Source organism: Rhodamnia argentea, chromosome 10, assembly GCF_020921035.1.
Source record: "Rhodamnia argentea isolate NSW1041297 chromosome 10, ASM2092103v1, whole genome shotgun sequence".
NCBI classification, from domain to species: domain Eukaryota; kingdom Viridiplantae; phylum Streptophyta; class Magnoliopsida; order Myrtales; family Myrtaceae; genus Rhodamnia; species Rhodamnia argentea.
Genome location: NC_063159.1, coordinates 7678907 through 7705350, shown reverse-complemented (window position 1 = coordinate 7705350; position 26444 = coordinate 7678907). Strand labels below are relative to the sequence as shown.

Sequence of the window (26444 nt, the reverse complement as noted above, 5' to 3'; positions counted from 1 at the left end):
GGTAATTTGATTGTGAAGTGATTTGGATCATATCTTGCAAGATTGCGATAGATTTTTGAAATGTTTGAGCATATCTCATAGCCAAATCGAATTTTTGAAAGTACCAGGTATATCTATTCGAATATTGGAACATATCTTTTAAAATTTGGAAAGCTATCTAATACACTTTGAAAAATTTCAGAAGATAATCTTTCCATATTTTAAAAGATTTGAAATCCTTTTGGATAGGAGCTTATCTCCTTGAAAATTTCAGAATCCCTTAAGGATTTTAAAAAATTCAATAAATATTTGCACATCTTTAAACAAAACTGCCCATAACACATGCTCCCCAATTGTGCCTTGTCCCTCGGAAAACGTACATTAAAGGCAACATATGACTTCGATCTCGAAGTACGATCGTGCCCGTACGTGTGAATTAGATATCAAATCCTCGATCTCGAGGAGCGGATCGCTAATTCCTAAATAGAATTTCAAGGTTTGCCCTATGTATATAGGGACGACGGTAATTCTATAATATATTCACTTGCTAACCCTAATCTCGGGGGATGTTGTGAATAAAAATCGGAATTTCGGATTTAAAGGTGTTTTATGGGCAATATTGTTTATTTTTGTTCAAATTTCATTGTTTTCATGGTTTAAATAAATTCCAAAAAAATCCCAAAAAAAGATGTCACGTTTTCTTAAGCTAAATCACATTTCTCTTCACTTTTTGCATGAAAATAATGTCTAATAAAATTAGGACTTTGAGAAATCAATTTCTTAAGTTAAATTAGATGTTACTTCACATTAGAGTAGTTTTTACCTTTATTTTTTTCATGAATCCGAAAATACACAAAAATATACCAAAAAAAAAAAATACCATCCACGTTGCATAGCATTATAGTTTAGTTTGCATTATTATATTTTCCTTGTCATGCATATTTGCCACGTCATTATGCCATGTCACGTATTTTTGCCATGTCATTACATCTCACATGTCATATAGGTAGATTGCATTAGCATTGCATTTAATAAAAGAAAACCCCAAAAAAAAAATTAATTCAAATCATCAAACTAAGGATTTTTCATGAAAATCGGGTACCGAGAGGGCATTAATTGAAAAGTTAATGTAACCAAGTCCCCGAATCCATTTAATCTCCGGTTCGTATGAAATAAAGTATTTTCTCCCTAATACTTTATTTAGGTTTCTAATCTACCTACCATAAAAGATTAGTGGCGGCTCCAATTTAAAATCTTGGCATGTAATTGAACCTAAGTTGCGATTCGGTAGGATTTGGGAGAGTCCGAATTAGGTTAATTAATCTAATTAACCTAATAATCCGTTAACCTTGAAAAAGCCAATTTTTAGGTCGCGACAAGAGCTTGGCAGCCATTGCCAGCGACCCTCGCGTTGTCAAAAGAAACAAAAATTAATAAAAATTTAAAAAAAAATTATATAATTTGTCCACGTCGGTGCCGGTCGTGTCACGTAAAACAACCAATTTCATGTCAGCAATTTCAGATCAAAATTGATCGGATGAACGCAATTAATACTAATGAAATAAGTTTAAGATTAAATTAATCTAACTAAAAAGTTTATGGCTTAATTGGTAATTTTTTTGTGCTTCCCCCCCCAAACTTAGAATCCAATGGAGGCGAGTCAAACTAGACGGCAACGCAGACCACAGCTAGCATGACGTCGTGACTTCCGTCCTATTGATCTATCCGCATCCTTTTGGATTCTACCAAAAAAAAAAAAACTTTCCGCATCCTTTTGTGTGTTCCTTGGTTCCCATTAACTAAAGACTCTTAAATTGAGCTCCATAAGAGCCTCCGCCTCGTTATCATCTCCGCAAACCATTCAACTCACTGAGGAAAAAGAAGAAATTTCAACGTTATCATGAGTACTACATCCGAGCTTGTGCTCATCCCGTCCCCCGGCCTTGGCCACCTGGTGTCGATGGTGGAGATGGCCAAGCTCCTCGTTGACCGCGACCATCGGCTCTCCGTTACAGTCCTCATCATGAAGTTCCCCATGGACTCCGAGATCGACTCCCGTGTCGAGTCCTTCACCGCTTCTGTCGCTGCCCGCATCCGCTTCGTGCTCCTCCCTCAGCAAAACCCCTCCCCGGAGACATCCCCGATGGCCGTCCTCACACACTTCATGGAGAGCCACAAAGCTGACGTCCGAGAAGCCGTTGCCAAACTCTCCGCCAGTGGCTCGCCACGGCTCGTGGGGCTTGTCGTTGACATGTTCTGCACCTCGATGATTGACGTGGCTGTCGAGTTCGGCGTCCCTTCGTACATGTTCATCACGTCGGGCGTGGCAGTCCTCGGACTCATGTTGTACCTTCAGTCTCTCCAAGACGAGAAACACATGGATCTGACCAGGCTCAAGGGCTCTGACGACGAGCTGGACTTCCCGTGCTTCGCTAACCCGCTACCCGCCGCCAAGTTCTTGCCCTCGGAAGTGTTCATGGAAGAAGACTGCCGCATATTTTTGGGCCACGCTCGGAGGTTTAGGGAAACCAAGGGAATTTTGGTAAATACATTCGCCGAGCTGGAACCACTCGCGGTGGAGGCCTTGGCCGGCCTTGGAGCGCCGGCGGTGTACCCTGTGGGCCCCATACTGAACATCAAGGTCGAGAGCAAGAAGGGTTTGCAGATCATGGACTGGCTCGACCAGCAGCCTGATGCGTCGGTGTTGTTCCTGTGCTTCGGGAGCTACGGGAGCTTCGATGAGGGCCAGGTGAAAGAGATTGCCTGCGCGTTGGAGCGCAGCGGGTGCCGCTTCCTGTGGTCCCTACGGCGGCCACCGGCGAAAGGCAAGCTGGAAGCCCCTTGTGACTACGCAGACCCTGCGGATGTCCTGCCCCAGGGATTCCTTGACAGGACGGCCGGCACTGGAAGAGTGATTGGGTGGGCCCCACAGGTCGAGGTCCTGGCCCACCGAGCCATCAGAGGGTTTGTGTCGCACTGCGGGTGGAATTCCACCCTAGAGAGCATATGGTTTGGCGTGCCGATGGTCGCATGGCCCCAGTATGCGGAGCAACAGTTCAACTCGTTCGAGCTGGTGGTGGAGCTCGGTCTCGCGGCGGAGATCAAGATGGACTATCGGAGAGATCTCGTCAAAGGGAGCAACATCCTCGTGACGGCGGGAGAAATAGAGAGTGGGATAAGGAAGTTAATGGAGGGCGAGGAGGCCGGAGAGAGGAGGAAGAAGGTGAAGGAGATGAGCGAGAAGAGCAGGAAGGCTCTGGCGGAGGGTGGCTCTTCTTACTTGTCTTTGGGTCGCTTCATCGATGATGTCCGGAGCCAATGAGCCTCCATTCAGCCAGGAGACTTAGTTGACTAGTATTTTGAGTAAATGTTGGCATTTTGATTCTAGGTTTACTTGGCGTGTGTGCTTCAGCGGATCTGTTTTTGTGACAATAAACCACGTTGATTCTTGTCGACCCTTTGACGTATTTTATGTGGTATCATACAAAAGGCAAAGACAAGCCATAGAAAGTGTTCGAAAAGAATCAATTGACCGGCAAGCATCCCTCCTTTATCTCCAAATATAAATAAGGCCAGGCAAGGGCACCGTGGCAATAGGCGCGTGATTTGGTAATACGCCAATTTGTCCAGTATTAGTAGATAAAATGATTTCTTTCACTTCTGAATCCCAAACAATTCTATTAGGGGTTAATACACAAAGATTTAAGGTCATTTCTTCAATTTACTCTCCATTTCAAAGTTCGTAGCCTTCGCAGTAGCTTCATCGATGTTACCTACCAAATAAAAGGCTTGTTCAGGAAGACCATCTAATTCTCCGGAAAGCATCAATTTAAATCCCCTAATTGTTTCTGCTAGACCAACATATTTCCCGAGGGAATCGGTAAATACTTCTACTACGAAAAAGGGTTGGGATAAGAAACGCTCAATTTTTCGTGCTCTTACTACGGTTAAGCGATCCTCTTCGGATAATTCGTCCCCTTGCTGGCCCCGGACGAGGCCGCAATGCCTAGATCGCGTGGCCTTGCACAGATCGAGTGAGGGCCAGCCGGCGGCTCTTGATCTCCAAGTATAAGTCGAAAAATCTAACCTTGCTTAACAAGATATAATTCATGCCGATGTCAGTGGTCATTGTTTCCCGACCGTTTTATTCATAAAAGGAAATATCAGTATCAACGTACAAGTTCAATCTGTGTAGTGAAGTGACTAGTTAATACTTTTTATACGTAATTCTTAACAAGACGTAGAAAAAATTTTGGTTCGTCAATGCGGGTGGTATTCTTTTTTGACTTTATCCAGGAAATTCCTTCATCCTTGATTTGTTTTTCTTTTAGGGTGATGGAGACATCTCGTGATCAATCCTATCGATTGAACAAGACGAAGAACGTGATATTGGGACATTTGATCTTATCTAAATTTCAGAATAATTTTGTGAAGTTGTGAAATTACCATCCTAACCATTTTATATTTATGGTGTGCTTGTCAGAGTGAAATGACTTTTTGCGCATTAGTTTTATGGACTTTCGCATATTTAATTTGCTGAAAACTATTGATCAATAGAAAATCATTTCCGCTCGGAGAAAATATACATGCTTAAAGTTAGGAAAATGAATTCCTTAAACGAAAAAGCGAGAGACTTTTTTCTAGTCTTGATAAATATTTTCCTTTATCGTGAAATTTTCCTCGAAATAAAAACAAAAAGATTCTTCATTATTTTGCCAATTTTTCATTTCACTTTAAACATAAAACATGGTTCTCACGGAAAGTTTATTAAAATTGGACGAAAATTGTGTTGAATTTTATATGTTGTAATAGCAATGCGCGAAAACTAATCGGGATTTTGCAGGACTCAGAAAGAAAGAAAGAGAGAGAAATCAACCCCTTTTTTTTGTCCTTTTCTTCAATGGGCCCCACAAGATGCCCTTTTGACAACCAAAAAGAGATATGCACAATCTGCTCCATATAGAGATAAGTGTGCCCCTCCTTCATCCTGTAGTGTCATTCTCAGATCAGAGAAAGTTGTCACTCGGTGCACGCCGTTTGTGGATATTTTTCTTTGAACAAATCGATTTAACAAATCAACATATATTCATAAACGATTCAAACTCGATATATAAATTTAACGTCATATACGATAGCAATGCAATTACCGTAACGCCCGCACTAAGATTTTCTTGTAATTTAGAAGAACACGTTACAATATTTCATTAAGAATAGAAATGTTGGTTATTCTGTGAAAATTAGAGGGATCAGGCACAAAATTTGACGGTTCTCTCATTTTAATCTATACAATTGTAATTCAGGAAAAACTGGAAAAAAAAATTGAAACTTCGAAAAAAAAAAAGGTTTTCAAAGAAAAATAACAATTGACTATATACGATGACAAGAAGAGTTAGAAATAATGTTTTCGATCCTCTCATATTAGGCTTTATTAGATGACAATCTAAATTATACATCAGTCAAAATATATGCGCAATCTCAAATGATACAGTGAATCAACAAAGTTATCAAATATTAGTCAGGGTAATCAAATTGTAGGCTAGGTCATCCAGGGAAACCGGACCGAACGGGTAACTGGTCCAATAAAACCCTAATTCCCCTCTATGTAGGACGGACTCGAGATATAAGGCGTTTTTCGCTTGTCGGACACGTGTCGGTGTCCAATACACTGGGACAGTGTCCGACACGTAGTCAACGCGTGTCCGACCTTCTGACATGCAATCAACAAAAGTGTCCCGGGATAATTTGGGAAAACTTAGTTAAGTGAAACTAAAATCTGAAAGCCCCAAATCGCTAACCTAATTTCATCTTCCTCTCCGCTTTGTCTCTCTACTCTCGGCTTTGCCTCGCCTCGCCACTCGCTGCCTTACCATGAGAGATTAGGGTTTCGAAGTCGGAGGGGTCGGGGCCGAGGAAATCGCAACCTTTGCCTGCAGGAACTAGGTGGATTAGGGATCCATGGCAATAGAGAATTAGGGTTTCCTACTTTCGGCTGCGATGGCGGTGGGACGACGATGGAGAAAGAAGAAGGAGACCAACGGAGGCTCCCTCGCACTATTATCTCTAGTCGTGCAAACTGCACTTTCGAGGAAAGGCGCAAAGGGCTTGGACAAAGAAATCTTCCAACTGAATAAAGGAATCACTGTGACTGAAAAAAGAAAAAAGGAAAAGAGAGAAGGTGTTTGGAGTTATAGAGATAGAGAGGGTTTTGATTTTTAGTGATATTTTTCCTGAATTTATTTTATTTTAATTGGGCTTTAATTTATGTATTAGTAATTTTTTTAATTTTTTTTAGAAAATCAAAAAAGAAAAGCAGATGGAATCATAAAAATAATAAGTTATCATATATATTTTTTTGGGTCGAAATTTGTCATGTATATATAAAAAAAATATACATTTAATATATAGTATGCCGAAATTCTCTATTTTTTGAGAAATCACGTGTCGACTTGTCGTGTCGTGTTCGGTATTCTGTGTCCCGTCCTGGCAAGAGTGTGAACCAAGATAAGTGCACCGGGAGTCAAAACGATCACTTCAAAGCCAAAACTTTCAAAACAATCACCTAAATGTCAATTTTTTTTAAAAATGCTCACTTCAATGTCAATTCTAGCGAGCCACATTAGCTCGGTAGGATTTCCGGCGAGCCACGTCAGCTCAAATCGAAGTTGACACTTGTCGCGACCTAAAAAATCAGATTTTTAGGCTAATGGATTATCAAGCTAATTATCTAATTAACTTAACTCGGTCTCTCCCAAGTTCATACCAAATCGCAACTTATGGTTCAATTTCATGCAAAGATTTTATATTTGGAGTCGCCACTAATCATTTTATGGTAGGTTGATTAGACATCTAAGTAAAGTATCGGGAGAAATACTTTAATCCTACGAGTCAGAGATTTTTTGAGTTCGGGAACTTCGTTACGCTAATATTTTTATTAACTTTCATTTCAATGAAAATTATCTAAGTCGGCAACTTTCGAGGATTGTGATTTAAAGTTCCAAAGGTGTAATTATTTTTTTATTTTTTTAATTTAAGTGAATGATGCAATGCATGAATGTAATTGTATTCTAAGAACAATTATTCTAATGGCATGATAAATGATGACTATCCTAGTATGACTTGAATGCATAACGAATTTTTTTAGTTTTTGAATCTTAAAAAAAATGCAAAACAACATAAATTCTAACCTACATGTCATGCAAAAATGACATGAATTTGATCTAAATGGCATGTGACAGACTAGACCAGCCTATCAATTTAAAATGGACGAACCTAAATGACAAACAAATGTAAAATGGCATCATTGCCAAGCTAATACTACATGCAATAAATAATATGACAAAACGACATGCTTATATGATATGACGGACTTTTATGATGCGGCAAAACTATATGACATAGCGAATCAATGCACCATGAAAATGACATAACGGTCATGAGACTAAACCTACATGACGTGCATATATAAAATGAATATATTCAATCTATATGAATAGAATGTTCCAAACTATATGCAACTACATGAGATGTTTTGGGTGTTTTTTTTTATATTTTTTTTACGTAACAAATCAAATCATGCAGGATCTTTTACGAAAATATTTTTCCGATTCGAATTGGATAACGGGTTGGATCGAGGAGTCAAATATGGTGGTTAAGATTAGACATCTCGATCCCCGTGCCATCGAGACAAATCTCAGGGTTGAAATTAGTCTGAATTTGCACGTTGTCGGTTGGGAATCATCCCTCTGATTCGAAACGGTTTTCTAATCTATAAAACATGCTAACGATGCCGGAGAGAAAAAAAAATTCAAGTACGCAACTATCATATATTGCAATATCAATAAATAAGATTTGCCTAAACATAGATAAAATTTGCCTAAAAGAATATCATCCAATATTCACATAATATTAAAAAAGCAAGAAACGAAATACAAACAAATCGAATTTTACCTAATCTGAAAAAAAATTTCAGATTTTCGTTCCTCGTTTGGATCCAGATGGGACTTGCGGGTGAGGATCGGCCCAAAGGAGAGACCTGTAGGTCCTGTACTGGACTTGATGGTGGCGCCGATGCAGGTCAGTGGTGGTCCATCAATGCCGTAGGCGTCACCGAATCACTGCAGGTGATGCTCCTTCGCTGGACCTGGATTGTTTGAGCTTTCTGGTCAACAAAATAATGGAATAATGGGACAAAAGCGACCTGTTAACAAAAGGAACAAATTTTCTCTCTTTTATTGCTTTTATGTGCTTCTTGTATCTTCTGCAGACTTTTGGCAGGACGTCATGTCAAGAGGACTTCACAAGACTGTCGACTTTCATGTAAGGACTCCACCGGTTCAACCGAAAGACTTCTGACTCGCCAGTATGGATTTGTTCGAGACGAATGCAACTGGTAGGCGTCGAGCAACAGCACTAGTACAAATCCCCGGTCGCAAGTCTTATTCGTCCGGATGGAGGAACAGCGTCGGAAAGCGATGTAGGACCACAGACCAGGATGCTTGCTGGATTGACTGGAGTATGGGTGCCCATGAAAACACTCCAGAAATTGCATTTTTCTGTCAGAAGTCCATCTGGTAGAGGAATGTGTTTGATAAAAACCCGATTGAAGCAGAAATCCGTTTGGTAAAAAAATTGACTTCTTGTAGGATTTTTTACTTCTGGTAAGATTTTTTATTTTTCATAGGTTTTTTGGCCAATTTTGAGAAGCAAAAAATTTTAACTTCTCGACTTCAGAATCACTTCTTGAATCACACTCTCCTCCGCCGACCACCGTTGCTGTGACCGCCGGCCGTCGACCACAGCCGCTGCCGACCGCGGCCACCGACCGCCGCCGACCACCGCGACTACCGCCGCCGACCACCGCCAACCACCGTTGCTGTGACCGCCGTCTGCCAACCACAGCTGCCGCAGCCGCAAACCACCACCGACCGTCGCCCACCGACCACCACCACCGTTGATCATCGCCGCCGAAGATTTTGTTAATAATGTTTCAAAAGTATAAATTTTCAACCGTTATCAAACGAATTTTTCTAATCAGAAGTCAATATGGAGCAGAAATAAAAAATCAACTTCTACTTTTAAAGAGAAGTAGAGAAATCAACTTCTGATCAGAAGTTGATTTCTCATATAGAAGTGTTTTCATGCGCATCTTATACAATTGGGAGCCCGTTAGATGAGCATATGGATCGCTTGAACTAGAGTAGTTGGAACAAAGCAATGCACCCCGTTTGTCTCAAACTCTACTCGTGGACTGCCTTTGGGGGGAGTCTCCCTCTATCACTCTTTTTCTGCTCTCTCTCTCTCTCTCTGGCTTTTCTGGAAGAAGCTCCCCCTCCCTCCTCACACTTCTCTCTTTCTCTCGCTGGACGAAACTCACTCTTTTTTTTAAAAAGAAAGAACCTCATCTAACTTTTCTGCCCCTATGATACTCGGGAGGCCCCCTTGAACGTGTGCCAAGGTGTCTTTACTTATAGGCACAGAAAGCCTGAAAAGAATAGCCGAGATGACGATTATATTTTTTTAAAGTTTCGCAAAATATTCGGACCTAACTAAATAGATCGGCTCAAATATTTTTGTTCCAACCTCCAGATTATTAAAAAAAATCAATTCTGGTTTCCAACAAATCCGATCAAATCCCCTTGTCTAACAACTTCTCTGCCCACTTCATCTTGATTCACGTCCCTTTTATTTTCTTCTCCTTTTTTTGTTGTCTTCCCATTCATGAAGATATGAAATCTGCTGATAATCTTCCCTTTTCAAAATATCTAAAGAATTAAGCTCAAAACTATCCACTCAAATCCATCCTCCTTCAATTTAGGTTCGCCTTTGCGGGTTTCGTCGAGAAAACTTAAGTCTAGATCATCCACCATCAGTCCAACAAAAACGTAAATTTATCCGTGCCAAAAATAAAATAAAATAAAATGAGTGTAAACTATATGCAAGATGATTTAATTATTTTTGTAGGGACTAAAGTTAGCCCCTCATTTTTTATGCAACAAAATAAAAAATCAAAATTTAGATGTCAACGACACTGAAGTGAGTGTTTTTCAAAAATTTGGTATTTAAATGATCGTTTTGAAAGTTTTAGTACTAAAGTTAGTGTCGTACATAAATTTTAGCACTTGTAGTGTACTTTAGTCTAGAAAAGAATATACAAGATGCTATTTTCCTATTGTATAGGCTAAGTATCTAATATTAATGATTTACAGAATCAATCAATTTAAGATCTACAAAACAAAATTATATTTTCAACATTTAGTCTCAATTTACAGCTCACGCCAATACTACCCTCCCTTGTTTTCAGCATAATTCCCCTTCCATTTTTCTCTCTACTTTCATCAAATTCATATTTCATATAGCCGAATGTTCTTATCTTGTGTTAGTTCATTTCCTAATTTAGCACCAATCATGCATCACATGGGAGAATTACCAAAAAAAAGTTCTAAATATATTGCTATTGTGTTAATTCGGTCCTAAAACTTCTACATTTGTATCAATTCAGTCCATTCGGTCAATTTTTGTTGAAAATCGCTGACGTGACGTTACCGGCTCTGGTATAACAATGTTTTAATATTTTTCGAATATTTCTTTTCTTTTCTTTTCTTTTCTTTTCTCTAGCCTTTCTTCTTCGTCTAGTTGGTTGCTTGTTAAAATATTATTAAAATTGCCACATCGGCGTCGGCAGCGCCACATCAACGATCTTTGATAAAAATTGATCGGATGGACTTAATAGGCACGAATGCAAAAACTTTAGGACTGAATTGAAAAAAAAAAAATTGAACTAAATTAGCACAATTACAATAGGTTTAAGATTTTTTCCATAATTTTCCTTACATCGCACATGCTCTCATCCAGCCAAGCAAGAACAAAAATGAGAATGGCCGAATCTTGCATAGAGGCCGGGCTCAAATCGTTCATATGGGCTCGGTGTTGAAAACTCAAGTGAGTTTAGAATCCTCATCTTCTAAATTCAAGCTCATTTCGCACATTGGAATGATTTGAATAATTGACCTATGTCTCATTCGATGCGGACATGTTGTTCCCTAAACAAAATGTCTCTAGTATCTAAAATCATAGAAATGCATTAAAGAATGCGAACGCAAACGCAAAACTCTCCGCAATCGATATCTTTGTGTAGGTATCAAATATTCTTATTTTTGCATAAATACATGAGAGATCTTCAGGTGAGAATTAGGTGTCGCTGGCACCTCCACTTCCTCGGACCTTTCCCACCATTTCAAATTCGTGGTAACCAATAAAATATAGGATACAAGGCTGTGTTTTATAGGGTTGGTCGCTTTCAAGGTGGGCCGGTTCCCATCCTAGAATTGGGAACCGGTATGGAGCGGATTTCGGGTGGGTCTAGGAACTGGCCGTATCTCCATTTTTTATTTTTTCCTATTTCCAAAAAGATTGCAAATATGGTTGTATGGTCTAAGGTACTACATAAGTGATGAGAACAAGCTTGTGATAAGCTAAACATGGTGATCATCTCCACGAACAAGGCTATACTGATCATCAAGAACCAAGTCTGAGAGGCGTCGAGCCACAAGGGAGGCATGAGCATTGCGTGATTGGGACTGAGAGAAGTGACAGTGAGAGGCATGAGGACTGAGTCTAAGAGAGAAAATAATGGGAATGAAGGTTTTGAAAATTTCGAATAATGAAAATCAAAGAAAAAATCGATCCAGTCCGGATGGGTGGTTCCACACCTGAGATTGGGAGCCAAACCAATATTTACTAGTTCCGAATGTTAGGAAACGAAAATCGATCTAATTCAGTCCGATTCTTTTGCTCACTCCTACTCAATCCGTCAATCCCTAGTGTCTTTTATCTTATCCTGTCTTCACATCCTTCTTTATCGAACAAACCTCAAACGCAGCTCCAGATCATGAAGTCGCCCATGGCATTCTTCCTTGTTAAGAGCATACACGGAAGGGGTCATTCACGGCCACATCTCCAAAAAGATCACCAATAATGTTGTCATGGCAATCAATAATTGGAAGGTAGTTGTCGGGCTTCCCAATTTAAAAAAATAATAATTATTACAAATTATATAGACTGAGCTCGTTTGAACTACTAATCATGTCGTCACTCGATTATTGACTCAGATGATATTGTTGTAAATGACCTACGTATTATGTTAACAACTTCTCAATTATATAGTGATGTGACTCATATAAATCACTCGACGTTTTCGGCGTGAAATAGCTTCTCACGATGAACCCGCTAACGTTCTTCAGATGCATTGGATCGACATGCGCGGGTTGAATTCGGGGTATTCACAATCAATCATTAAACTTACATTCCGTTTGTTTCATGAAAAATGAATTGTTTATTAAAATAAAAATTTTCAGATTAATTATTTCAAACGATATTGAACGAACTTTTAAAATATGTATTTTTTAAATTATTTATTTTTTGAGAAACAAAATTGAAATTCGAGACATACGAGTCAAACTAAACGACGAGGCAGACCACAATCAGCTTGTCGTCGTCACCTCGTCCTAGCGATCCATCCGAATCTTTGTGAGTGCTGCCTTCATAGCCACTAACTGAAGACCCACAAAATCGAGGTCCATAAGGGCCTCCACCTCGCCATCATCTTCGCAACCGAGTGAAATCAGTGAGGGAAAGAAGAAATTTTCGAAGGCATCGTCGTCACCAACCATGACTACTAAATACGAGCTCGTGTTCATCCCATCGCCCGGCCACGGCCACCTGGCTCCGACGGTGGAGATGGCCAAGCTCCTTGTCGACCGCGACGATCGGCTCTCCGTCTCCGTCCTCATCATGAAGTTCCCCTTCGACTCCGAGATTGATTCCCACTTCGAGTCGCTCGCGGCCTCCATCGCTGCCCGCATCCGCCTCGTCCTCCTCCCTCTGCAAGACCCCTCCCCGAGGACGTCCCCGCTGCTCTTCGTCCATCACTTCGTTGAGAGCCACAAAGCCGACGTCCGAGAAGCCGTGGCCGAGCTCTCCGCCCGCAGCTCGCCGCGGCTCACGGGGCTCGTCTTTGACATGTTCTGCACCTCGATGATCGACGTGGCTGTTGAGTTCGGCGTCCCTTCATACATGTTCTTCACGTCTGGCGCGGCGTTCCTCGGAATCATGCTGCACCTCCAGTCTCTCCAAGATGAGCAACACATGGACCTGACCAGGCTCAAGGGTCCAGACGCCGAGCTTGACTTCCCGTGCTTCGCTAACCCGCTGCCCGCCTCCAAGTTCTTGCCCTTGGAGGTGTTTATGGAAGAAGACCGCCGGATATTCCTGGGACATGCCCTGAGGTTTAGGGAGACCAAGGGAATTTTGGTAAATACATTCGCGGAGCTGGAACCACGCGCGCTGGAGGCCCTGGCGAGCATGGGAGCGCCGCCGGTGTACCCAATCGGCCCCATACTGAACATCAAGGTCCAGAGCGAAAAGGGTTTCGAGATCCTGGACTGGGTCGACCAGCAGCCGGATGCGTCGGTGGTGTTCCTGTGCTTCGGGAGCCGCGGGACCTTCCATGAGAACCAGGCAAAAGAGATTGCCCACGCATTGGAGCGGACCGGGTACCGCTTCCTGTGGTCCCTACGGCAGGCACCGGCGAAGGGCATGATGAAAGCTCCCTGTGACTACCCGGATCCCGCAGAGGCCCTGCCCGAGGGGTTCCTTGATAGGACGGCCGGCCTGGGGAGAGTGATCGGGTGGGCTCCGCAGGTTGCAGTCCTGGCCCACTCAGCCATCGGAGGGTTTGTGTCGCACTGCGGGTGGAACTCCACCCTTGAGAGCATTTGGTTCGGCATACCGGTCGCCACGTGGCCTCAATATGCGGAGCAACAGCTCAACGCATTCCAGCTGGTGGTAGAACTCGGCCTCGCGGCAGAGATCAAGATGGATTATCGGAGAGATCATGCAATAGGGAGTGACTGCGTTGTGACGGCGGACGAAATAGAGGGAGGGATAAGGAAGCTAATGGAGGGCGAGGAGGCCAGGGAGAGGAGGAAGAAGGTTAAGGAGGTGAGCGAGAAGAGCAGGAAGGCTTTGGCGGAGGGCGGCTCTTCTTACTTGTCTTTGGCTCACTTCATCGAGGATGTCTCGAGTCAATGAGCCTTCGTTTAATCTGCGCTCATGTTCATCCCACCTGGTGTCGACGGTGGAGATCGCCAAGCTCCTCGTGGGCCGCGATAACCGGCTCTCCGACACCGTCTTCATTCATCATGAAGCTGCCCTTCGCCTCCGAGGTCGACTCCCGCGCGTCCGTGTTGCTCGCTGTCTCCGTAGCTGCAGGCATCCGCTTTGCGATCCTCCCTCCGGCCAAACCCCTCCAGGGAGTAGGAGGGCTTTGATGTAATCTTCACTTCCTATTGCAAGATAGTATTTTGAATCTTTAATTACTTGGAGGGTGTGTTCTAGTGATCTTGTGACTATAATTCATGTTTAATACGATATATTAGGACCGCTACTCTAAATAGTACTTCATCATTGATAGTAAAATATCGATCGGAAGCCGTTCGTTATGATGACGTCTGTTACTCTATATATATAGAAAGTGTTCAATGATTATTAATCCGAAATAGATTTTCGTGTGCTCGCACCTCTTAGTGAATGGACCTTTGACATTAAACATTCATAGAAATCGTCATCATAGTGAAGACAGAACCCTTGTTCGTCCCCATCACTGGCCACCGGTGCCGGGCCAGGCGGTCGAGATGGACAAGCTCCTAGTCGAACACAACCATCCCCGCCTATCGATCCCCCTCCTGATCGTGAAGCTGCCACGGACCACGGTGAGTCTTGGTCCGACGTTCACGACCGGACACGCTGGCTCGCCGACCCAACCCGATGGCCATGCCTCGCTTTCGTTTCGATCGTCTCCCTCGTTCACATCCCATTTCCGAGACCAAGCCCCAGCAAGGTCCACAACCTCTGGCACCGAAAGCTACAAGCCCCGCGTGTTCGCAGAGTGTTTACTCGGTCCCAACTCGCCTCGCCTCACCGGGCTTTCCTCAACATGTTCTGCACGGCGCTGATCGATGTGGCGAGCGAGGTCCAGATCCCCACCTACGCGTTCTTCACGTTGACTTTCTTTAACCGGCTTTCAGCGATGGCCGTCTTACCGTTCCGACTGCGAGAGGAAACAAAAAGGAAAAAGAGTTAGCAGTCTGTCAGACCGCCGGGTGATCACCCCAGCCAGAATACCCGGCTGAGAACGATCCTCTACAGTTCTGAGGGATCCAAGAGGACTCATCAGAACCGTTAATCACGCTCTGATCACACGGCCATGGCTCATCCACCAGACTTCGGTTCCTGTCTCCTTGGGTCTCAAGGACACAGAGGTACGAGCCTATAGAACAGATCCTGTTCAAGTAAGGTCGTGGCCTCTTCCCATCACTCCCTCTCTTAAATACCCATCTTCCTTTGAGCGATATTCCGATGTGGGAGTTTCCGGATGGTCGCACGTGCCAAGCGCGCTCGAATATGGGTGGAATATAATTAAATATATCTCCCATAAAAAGACGGAAATAAAGCGAATTGAAAAATTGAATAAAGAAGTATTGCACCTCTCTCCACCGATTTCTTCTCCTTCTATTTTGTGCATTTTTCAATTGTTTTGCAGCATAGTAAAGGGGGGGATTCGGAGCAAGTAGAAGGATCTTTGAGAAGAAATTAACATTGGAGATTCCACGCACCATGATCTTATACATGAAGATACTAATGTTACTTTCGTGTTCATTTGAATGATCATTCTCGTTTTCATTTGATATAAATATATTAAAAGTCTCGAAATTTATGAAGAAGAGTACGATTGGATCCTAAAATTTTTTTAAAAAAAAAACGATATCGAGTCATAAAACTTTAAAATGCGATATGAAATTATATGTGAATCCGCGAGCAACATAAATGAATGTGGCAAATGTTTGAGGAGTTTCGTATCATGATAAAATCAAAACAAGTGAATTTACAAGATTTTGATTTAGTAAAATGTAAAAAGTCCTAGTAATCGATTTGCAATAAGATTAAGTTACGTAATGTTGCTTGTTTTTCGGATGGAAGCCGCCCGACGGTCTGATAGTACCGTCGGTTATCCGTGACCATACGATCTCCGAATCGACCAGTGCTTTGTGCAAAACACGTGGTGATAATGTGTAAATTTACGGTTGAGATCGTACCGCTTCCGATAGTACTGTCTATGAAACGTTTCCCTTTCTAAATATGGAAAAGAAAGAAAGCGAGATAGAGTATTCGAAGCATCGTGATCTTATTATTCATGAACACACTAATATCACTTGTTTGTTCACTCTTATCTTTTCGTTCTCGTTTCTATTTCAAAGAGCAAAACAGAAGGTGTCTCGAACCGACATCGGCAACCGGAGGCGATTCCTCGCCCGACTCGATGACCGTGGCTGCTCAAGCCCCATGCACTCGCCGAGTCCGACTCGCGTCAGCTCACTGAGCCGTACTCAGGCACGTTCAAGGTCCGTGATCTATACACCGAAGGCTACGAGCCCCGTGTTCTCACCTAGTCCGACTCGTATCAGCTCGTTGGGCTTTACTCGGAACGTCCTGTGCGAGCGCAGCGTCAACGCGATCGAGTCTGTCAAACCGCATGTATTCTATTGTTTCGTGTCATTGGGGCGATTCGTATTATAATAATTGGCAAGTTCTTTACGTTCAACAATGGGGTAGTATTTCACTATTTGCATCCTTCCCTCTTAACTATTCCTTCTGACCAAGAAAAAAAAAATGGTATTAAGTATATCATTGGAAGGTTTTTACTATGCTCTCAATATCACAACAATTTAATTGATTATACAAAACTTCTCTTTGTCATATTAACGCGATAATTAAGAATTTACTATCTATTATCGGGGAAAATTGTTGAAAATCTCGCGAGCTTATTGCATTTTTGCCAATTCAGTTCTAAACTTTAAAATTTTTGCCAATTGAGTTTTAAACTTGTTACATTTTGCCAATTGAAATCATCCGGCTAATTTTGACCGAAAATCGTTGACGTAGATGTCGGGCATCTTATGAGGCATGGCCAACGCTAACGTCGATAAATTTTAATAATATTTTTTTAAATTTCTGTATATATTGATTTTTCTTTTCTTTGTTTTTTTACATCTTGACGACGCCATATCGGTGAGGCCAGAAATGTAAAAAAAAAAAAAAAAACCAAGAAATGAAAAGAAAAATAAAATAAAATCGAAAAAAATATTGAAGTATTATTAAAAATTGTACACGCCAACACCTGCCAAAAAGAGTTGGGTGGACTCAATTGCTAAAATATGAAAAGGTTTAAGACTCAATTGAAAAAATTAAAAGGTTTATGACTGAATAGGCAAAAGTGCAATAGATTTAGTATTTTTTGGACAATTTTCCCATATGATGCAGTCCTCCATATTTTACATTAATAGATCATATGAACATAGAATTCCCACCTTTATTTTATTCAAAAGAGAAAAGATGCATTGGAAATTGAATGCGAGAACCGACATGTGAGCAAGAAAATCCAATGCACAAAATTGAGAAATAAAAAAGAGAAAAAAAGAGAATTGAACGCCATTATTATTATGCACATTTTGTACAACAAAATCGTTTGAGACTCGCTCATGCCCATTTGGCCAAGAAGGACATAAGCCCAGCGCCCAACAGGAGGAAGCAATTGCACAACAGTTGGAGCCTCCCGTCCCCCTGCACCTTGGCGCTCATGAAGTCCGCCGCGAGCAGGTCGACGAGCGCCATGTAGACCAGGATCCCGGCCGACGCGGCATTCAGGACGCCCTCGACGATCAGCGCCCTCGGGCTGCTCTCGTCGTATGTGTCGGATATCCCGATGCCGATCGCGATCCCGGCCGGCGTGGTGAGGGAGAAGAAGAGGGCCATTATCACCGTGGCTCGTGCCTTGAACTTGGCCTTCCCAAAGCCGGGGGGAAACAAAAGAGTGAAGATTAATTAATTAAATGTGCAAAAAAAAAAACCATAATCATAAAATTTGTAAAAAAATTTTAAAAACAAATGTGCCGGGACCCGCCCGCACATGTTTTAGGTCAACGGAAGCCGGGGGTAAACGACATCGTACAACAATTATTATAAAAAAAAAAAGGCGAACCATCTGGTTGAATGGTCTCTACTTGATGTGATCTCTAAGTGATTTAGCAGACCCCGGCGATGCACTTAGCACTAATCTTTTTCCATTGTTTATGTTCCTTAAGCAGGTGAATTGTTTGGAAGTTACTACCGTAAACGAACGCATCGGGCAACATCGAATTGCAATGCCAAACGGTGAAATACCGATGCGTGAGGCACCGAATGCATCTAGTTGTGTAAGAAAATTCCTTTTTTTCTTTACCTATGTCGACGCACGTCAAGAATTTATCATTTTTCAAAAGATGCATGTGCCATTTGCAGTCCTAAATCTTTTCTTTTTGTAAAAAAAACGTCGCGTTTTTTCTCGAAACAAATAAGAGTCATAATCTCGAAACGTTATGATGAGAATAAAAAAAAAAAAAAATTGGAAAAGCTAATTAGGTCATAATGAATGAATGAATGAAAATGAGAATGAGATGACTTTTTGTTACCTGAGTGATGCATCCGCCGAGTCCCATGCCTTCAAAGAACTGATGGAAAGTCAGAGCAGCCATCAATGGCTTCACCGTCTTCGCGCTCCCGGAAGTCCCCAGGGAAATCCCTATTATCACCGAGTGCACCACGATCCCCAGCTCCAAGACCTGTTTATTTATCATTCCACCCCCCACAAGAAAAGCAAGAATTGCATTCAGGTCCTCGGTGTGAAGATTTGAAGAGGAATCCGTCCACAGCTAATGAAGCAGCGAAGTGTAAATCAAACGCAACATAGCCAACAAGATCACCCCCAACCCAGAAAAATTAACGAAAAAGTCATAAATCTATTGTAATTATATTAATTCAATCTTAAATTTTTTACATTTGTGCCAATTCAATTCGGCCAGCTACTTTTGATCGGAAATTATTGATGTGGACGTCGGTCATCCTATATGGCACGGCGTTGATTGGGACAAATTTAACATAATTCCTTTCGTTTTTTTTTTTTTATCTTTTTCTTTCTTCACTCTTTTTAAAAGAAAAAGAAAAAATTCAAAAAAAAAAATTAAACAGTCAGGCTGCGCCACGTCAATCATTTCTAGTGAATTTTGGTTGGAAGGGCTGGATTGTCACAAATACAAAAGGTTTAGAGCTAAATTGACCAAAAAAAAAAATTAGACTGAAATAGGTTTATGACTTTTTTAGTAACCCCGACCCAATCCAGATTTTATGTTTTGGTTCTATCACTCCTGATGGACAGTGTGCAGGTGAAAGGGATCCTGCTCGAAGCCATTTTGACAGAACTTGGAAGATTAATGTTACCTGCGATACGACTCTATGGCGAAGAAGGTCCGACGAGCCCAGTTCTTGATCCTGATAGGCCGAGCCGTGGGCGTGCCCGTGAGTAGCATGGGTGTGCATGTGCAAATGCCCGTCGTGATCCTCGCCGGCGGCGGCGTTCTCCTCATCCCCATCGCCCGCCGGCCGAGCCTTGCTGAAGTGGGACCTCGTGTAGTAGGAGGTCGCGTAGGTGTCCACCATCAGCGTCCCGATGGCCGAGAGCATGGCCACGAACCCCGCGAAGGGAAACTTGCCCCACGGGTTCTGGTCGAGGCACGGCGATGTCAGGTGGTCGAAGGCGTCGGGGAGGACGTGAATGAGGCCCGTCGAGAGGATCACGCCAGCCGCGAACGCCTTGACTAGGAAGAACACGTCCTTGTCGGGGCTTACGGCCGGGACGACCTTCCCCAGCAGCGGGATGCACACGCCGGCCGCGCCCGCTAAGAGAATGGCGACTATCGCGCCCACTTTGTACTTGAGAGCCTCCCTCTTGTTGCGCTGCCCACCAGCGGCGTCGCACGTGCAATCTCCGAGGACGAGCGAGGGGAGAAGGACGAGAGCGCATAGCAACAGGAGCCGGTACGAACGACGGCAGCTCGGGTCGATCATCGTCGCAACTCGATTCTCGAAGACGCTGAGATAGATCGAATTGAACCCAAGAGAAGAAGAAGGGGATGGGAAACGAGACTCTGCTTTTGCTTGCTTGTCGAGACTGAAAAGAAAAGGCCTTGCAAAGCTTGAGACGTGACCGCAAGCTAAATAAGAATCGGTGTTGAATAAGCCATCCAGGGAAGAATTTGCCCTGCTGCTGCCTGATGGAGCAAAAATGAGGACACTTTTATGACAAACCGGTTTGAACTCTATTTTGTTTACATTTGGGTGATGATTTTGTTAGCTATCCCATTGAGAATGGAGTAATGAATATGTGATTATCTTTAATTCTGAAATTAATGAAAAAAAAACAAATTACAAATAATTAAAAATTATCATGAGGTCCATTTCTTTAAGAATTTGTGGCCTACTGACGCAACTTCGAGTGAAGATCCCAAGTAAATCCTTGCTAAAAGGAGAGAAATATCGAAAATTCTATGAATATTATTGATGATGTCCTTCAAAAAAACGTGATAAACACCTTTTATCGGGTGTTATCCTAACCGTAGTCCAATTAGGAATCGAAATATCAAAAAACGGAAAATTACAAAAGTGCCACTGAAATAAAATTAAGCCCGAAAAATACTATAAAAAAAAAAAAAGGAAAACCCATCTAGACATTCCCGAACGGCCAAAATTCATCGTTAGTCACGGCCAAAGGCGGTGAGTATTGATCGGGACGCCGTTTTGCTTCAGCCTACCGAATTTGAGCTCAATCCGACGTCGTCGATCCGATCCGCCGGTTCTAGCAAGAGCACCATTTCGCCTTCCGATGGATTTCTATCGATCCAATCGATCCAGAAACGCACCACTAATGACATCTGCATCACCTACAACAGCAGTCATTCTCACGATCGCTCAAAGGATGTTATACCAGCAAAGTCCTTAAGAATATGTCTCTAGTTTGGACGGATTTCCTAGTTTGAATAGGTTTTCCTAACACGGGTTTCAATAGTTTGGATAGAAAACCTTTTTGAGAATATGTCTCCAAGCTAAGCGGATTTCCTAGCTTGAGTAGGTATCCTAAAACAAGTTTCATATTTGAACTACATTTATTCTACTCTCGGATCAGATACAAGGGGCAAACAGGAGGAGTGTCATTCTCCCTCTGAGTTTTCTTAGCGAGTTATTTCTGAGAGATTGTAAGATAATATTTGTGAGTTTGCTTTGGGCTTAATCTTGGTGTGTCGGTGGATTATTTATTGCCGACTCTCCTCGTGGAGTAGGTACCGACACTCGGATCGAATCACGTAAATCTGTGATGTTCTTTATTATTTCTTGTTTATGTCTCTGGTAATTTCGCTTTGGTTTATTTATAAGATGTGATTAGCATCCGTATTATACGACAGCATGTTCAATGCATTATTATATCCAACAATGGAGGCATTATTTGTAGGAGGCACAGAACGTGGGAGTTGGCAAAGAGGGTTTGAAATTTCTAGGGGGAAGTTATATAAAGCAAGGACAGTTCCGAGTGTCGAAACTATGTCGACATAACTGGTCTGGGGTCAAACACCCTCGTTCTCAGTTTCGTGGCATGAACTGCTAAAAGTCAACGCTTGCGTGTGGAAGCATCTGAACTCTAGGGGTCAAGTTCTTCCTCCCCCGACATTTATTGATGTAATAATCGCTTGCCACTTGCAAGGAAATTTACGTTGCTTCCTATTGGCAAAGTGAAATGATTGCCCGAATTTGAAGATGTTCTCTTTTTGTTTTTTTTTTTTTTTGGTCAAAGAATTTGAAGATATTAGATGAGTGACCGGAAATTGTTCGAAAAAGCAAAACGAGGAGGCGGGTTTAACCAGGCGGTCCAAAAAAAAAAAAGAAGAATTTTTCCATCTTCTTAATGAGAAAACTTGGTGTGCGAGATTGGGTTCGGAAGATTCTAATTAGGAAATTATTAACAAGATCATAAATCTACTGCAATTATGTCAATCAGATCGAATTCTTTTTTTTTTTTTTTTTTGGCCAAGATCTTTTGTATTATACCAATTCAATTCATCTAGGCAAATTTTGCTAAAAATAGCTAACATGAACGCCGGCGATTTTACATGGCACAATCAATACTAACGTGGATAATTCTCATAGTCTTTTTAACTAATATTTTGAATTTTTTTTTTACTTTTCTTTTTTCCATGTACCTGGGGCCAGCGAGGACGTTGTGGCCTCTCACCCAGATCAAGCGAGGGCATTTGGAGAGGACCGCGATGACCCTCACATGCCTCGAGTGAGGGTGTTGCAACCCTTGCCCGATCTCGGTGAGTAAGGCCGTTGCGACCTTTAGCTAGGGAAAAAATTTAAAAAAAATAAGGTAAAGAAAAGAAAACAGAAAAAAAAATTGTCAGAAAAAATACTATTAAACTTTTTCTAAGTCAATGCTTGCCATGTCACGTAGGATGATTAGTGTCCACATCAGTATTTTTTGGCCAATTGGTCAGATAGACTTCATTGGCAAAACCCGAAAAGGATTAGGACTGTATTGAAAAAAAATGGCTTAAAATTGAATTGGAATAGTTACAAGAAATTTAAGATTTTTTTGGTACTTTTTTCGATTACAGCCAAATCAAGCTTAGAAAAGTAAAACATTTGATACGTAGGGGAAGGGTTTGTTAATACTATGACTTGTGTCACGGGCTCAGACCTTCATTCCAATGACGAAACCCTATGCACTTAGCTTTCTATCTCTTTATTTTACAATAAACGAATGATTGAAAAGACATTTTTCTAAAAAACAATCATTGCTTGAAATAATTTTTTAATAAATAATTTTTTAATATTTTACAGACGATAAAAATACCTTTTCATTTATTCATTTTTTGTAGATAATACAAAGTGATCATTTTTAGGAAAATATATTTCGAATCATTCGTTTTTATACGAAACAAACGCACCCTATAGATCTGTCCTTTGTATCGATGTTGTTTCAGTTGATAAGTTTGACGAAATCGTAGTGGGAAAATTGTCTAAAAAGTCCTGTATTTTTGTCAATTCAGTCATAAATCTTTTTATTGCGCCATTTGACTCCTAAACATTTTCACGTTTTTTTCAATTGAATCCATCCAATCAATTTTGGACGAAAATCGGTGACATAGATGCTAGCCGTCCTACATGGCTCAAGCTACGCTAACATAGACCGTTTATAATAGTATATTCATAAATTTATTAACTTGTTTATTTTCTTTCTTTTTTCTTTTCCTCTTCCTCCGCTGATTGTTGGACCTCTAGGCTACGATCGGCCAAAGGCAGCTACTGCAGGGATTTGTTTAGAGGGGACCTCGCTAGCCTTGAGCAAGGGTTGCCCTCGCCAACGACCGGGGAGGGCCAGCCTCAGGCTAGGGCGAGCCTCTCTCGAGGCCAACGAGGTACCCTCTCATTGGTAGTTACCTTGGCCGGTCGTCCACTGTGGCAGTGGCCTAGCAACCAGCGGAGTAAGAAGGGGAAAAAAAAGAGAGAGAAAAGAAAAAATAAAATAATCAATAAAATTTTAAAATATATAATATTTATTAATAATTATCCATGTCGGCGTCGACACAGCCAATTTTCACATCAGCGATTTCGATCAAAATTGGCCGGATGGACTCAATTGAAAAACCGTGAAAATGTTTATGACTCAATTAGTGCAATTAAAATTTTAGAACTAATTTAACAAAAGTGTATCAAATTTAAAAAATTTTGGATAATCTTTTTCATCATGAAAAGAAAGGAAAAGGAGAGGTATCCTAAAATTGTGGGGAGCATCTTCCTCCTCCCTTCATATTGTAAGTCCAAAGTGAAGTGGGTACTCTATCTTGACCACAAAACAGTAGGCTCCACAGAATAGGATAGAAATTTTTGTTGGTTGGACTATTGGTAGGCGGCATAAAATAGCAAAAGTCCCATAATTTTCATACAGTGCTCACTTGAATGCCATAACATTTTTTATTTTAGTGCCGATGACCCTAACTAGCAAAGAAAAAAAAAGTAAAAGAAAAGTCAAAAAATAAAATAACAATCCAAAAAAAAAATTTGAGGGTCACCGGTACTAAACGATCGCTTTTACTCCGATGTGACACTCAAATTAGCAAAAAAAAAAAAAAGTTATGGAAGTCAATTAAGAGCCATACGAAAGTGGTGGTACTCTTGTTGTTCTTATCTCATTGGTCGACAATGTGAATTCTCAAATTTCTCAAGACACCGTTGCTTTTACTTTTCAGTTCAGTAGATATAAAGTCAATCATGAAGAGATTCAAGGAGAAGGAACGAGTCGATCCCTCTCATCACATAAAGCTGTAAAAAACTTTAGGATATAATTGGGACTGAACGATAAAATTAGTACAAGACCTAATGTTGGACATATGACAAACAAAAATGATTAGGGTAGAATTAGGACATGACCTAAAGTTGGGGGTTTTTTATGGGATAAAAAATGATTTAAGACAGAATTGGGACTGAACTTAAAGTTTGAAGTTTTTTATGCGTCAAAAGGTGGAATTGGGACAAGAGCCAAATTTGAAGACTTTTTAGGATATTAGGCATTTAATCTGGAGGTACATTATAAAGTCATCCTTGATGAGATTAGGGGAAGTGGAACAGGTTGATTCCCCGTCAGATCACAGTATCCCTCTTTTCCTCGACTATCATTAAGCAAAAGAAGTTGTAAAATGTTCAAGCTTTGCAAAATGTCATGAGATCAAATGCATAAGATTTTGAAAATTTTGATGCTGAAAGCCTTCCATCTTGGCGTGAACGGACACCGGTTTTCCAAATAAACCAAACTGATCTTCTTTAAAAAAAAAAAATTGGGGTCAATAACTACCAATTGCATCTTTTGTGAAAATAAAAGATATATCTTGTATGGACCACCCTAGAGACCATGGTTAAAACAATTTGGGTTCAAAATAAAAAAACCCATCAACTATATGTTAGCAATCTGCAATGAGAAACCATAAATCCAATGAACGAAATTTTCGAAGTTCCATGAGGACACCCGCCCCGAGTTTGTGACGGGTGGGGCCCCCATTGCCTAAGGGCGAGGCGGATGGCACACTGTCGATCGCGTTACGAATACGTTTTAGTCCGGCACGTGAAAGTTGACCATCTGATTATCAATGCAAGAATCGACACTACTTATATACTTGATATTGACTATAATTCACAAGAACATTATGTTGTCTTAATAAGAGGAAGAAGGGTTAAGGATTTATCGAGTATGAGATACCACATTACTCGAGTAGCCCTATATGTTGTAGAATCATCAACAAGGGCGTTCTAATGCGTTGTAGATTTTTATCCAAGACTCGTATTAATTATATATTGTGAAGCACTAGAAACATGTAAAGTGTATGGCTAACCCAACAGCGAAAGTTTCATGAGAGGATTGGAGCATGCTACTATAAAACAAAAGATTTTCTTTCTAAAGAGATTCGGTTCAGAACTATTGCATATCCAAGATTAAATATTGAAACAGTTTCAATGGTTTTTCCTGATTTTGCCCGTGTCGATAAACAGTTAGGCATTCCGTTTTTTGGGAGACAAAAAGTGTGCCTTATATCTAAAGCCTGACTAGTGACTACACATAACGAAGCCTCGTGGTGAAGATATGTGCTGCAGAGTGTTCTGGTGGTGGTGGTGATGGTGGTCGGTTCAATTCAACGGTCGTAAAAAAAAAAAATGGTCAACTTGGGTTGGCTTTCGGCCTCGACGTGACAGATGCGTTGACAATCACGTCTGCTTTCAAGTTTGGCAAAAGAAAGGATTCTCCACCCCAATTCATTAGTACCGTACTTCATTTTATTCGTCCGACCATAAATTGTTCTATAGACTTTTCTAATTGATTGTCGAAGTTTGTTTGCACTTGTGATTTGTAATTTCTTTTTATGGATTAACTATAGAGTTTGTAACGTGGCAAGGGCGTAGAGATATGCTTTAAATTTTGGCAAGTGATCCTCAACAATTGTCGTGTCCCAAAAAGTCCTTACAGACAATGGATCGGCGAGCACCCTTTATATGTACAATTTGGGAAAATCACTAAAAAAAATTCCTAAATATATTGTTCGGATGTCGATTCAATCATAAACATTTTAATTTGATCAATTTAGTTGTAAATCTTTAACAATTTGCTAATGCATGGAGGAAATTGTACACGTGGATGTCGGCGATTTTACAAGCATGACCGACGCTTACGTAAATAATTTTTGTAGTTTTTTGAAATTGAAAAAAGAACAAATATTCAAAAAAATAATCAAAAATGCAAAAAAAAAAAATCATGCCATTGTTGGTTATGGCACATAGAACATTTGGTGTCCACGTCAAGGATTTTCGATCAAAATTGACCGGAAGAACTACATTAATATATTGTCATAATGAATAGAGCTAAATATGTTAAATTAAAAATTTTAAAATTAAATTAGCACTCGTACAAATTTGGATATAAATTTAACTTAAAAGTT

General features: G+C 41.1%; 3 protein-coding genes and 1 non-coding gene across 4 annotated transcripts; 2 read left to right on the top strand and 2 right to left on the bottom strand.

Moving 5' to 3' along the window:
- The first annotated feature begins 1801 nt into the window (after nt 1-1801).
- LOC125316741 (anthocyanidin 3-O-glucosyltransferase 2-like) lies at nt 1802-3449 on the top strand. The gene has a single exon (XM_048285961.1). The coding sequence runs from the start codon at nt 1880-1882 to the stop codon at nt 3299-3301; it is 1422 nt and encodes a 473-aa protein (XP_048141918.1). The 5' UTR covers nt 1802-1879; the 3' UTR covers nt 3302-3449.
- A 9114-nt stretch (nt 3450-12563) lies between these two features.
- LOC115750577 (anthocyanidin 3-O-glucosyltransferase 2-like) lies at nt 12564-14103 on the top strand. The gene has a single exon (XM_030688046.2). It carries the CDS (start codon nt 12646-12648, stop codon nt 14065-14067), a length of 1422 nt encoding a protein of 473 aa, XP_030543906.1. The 5' UTR covers nt 12564-12645; the 3' UTR covers nt 14068-14103.
- A 1016-nt stretch (nt 14104-15119) lies between these two features.
- On the bottom strand, nt 15120-15336 carry LOC115750624. Its single transcript, XR_004016502.1, has one exon. It is a non-coding gene; the product is annotated as a small nucleolar RNA U3 (small nucleolar RNA).
- A 2160-nt stretch (nt 15337-17496) lies between these two features.
- On the bottom strand, nt 17497-20185 carry LOC115750578 (zinc transporter 8-like). The gene is made up of 3 exons (XM_030688047.2): nt 19348-20185; nt 18543-18692; nt 17497-17877 (listed from the first exon to the last, which is right to left on the bottom strand). Exons 1-3 carry the CDS (start codon nt 19972-19974, stop codon nt 17572-17574), a joined length of 1083 nt encoding a protein of 360 aa, XP_030543907.1. The 5' UTR covers nt 19975-20185; the 3' UTR covers nt 17497-17571.
- Nucleotides 20186-26444: the final 6259 nt, after the last annotated feature.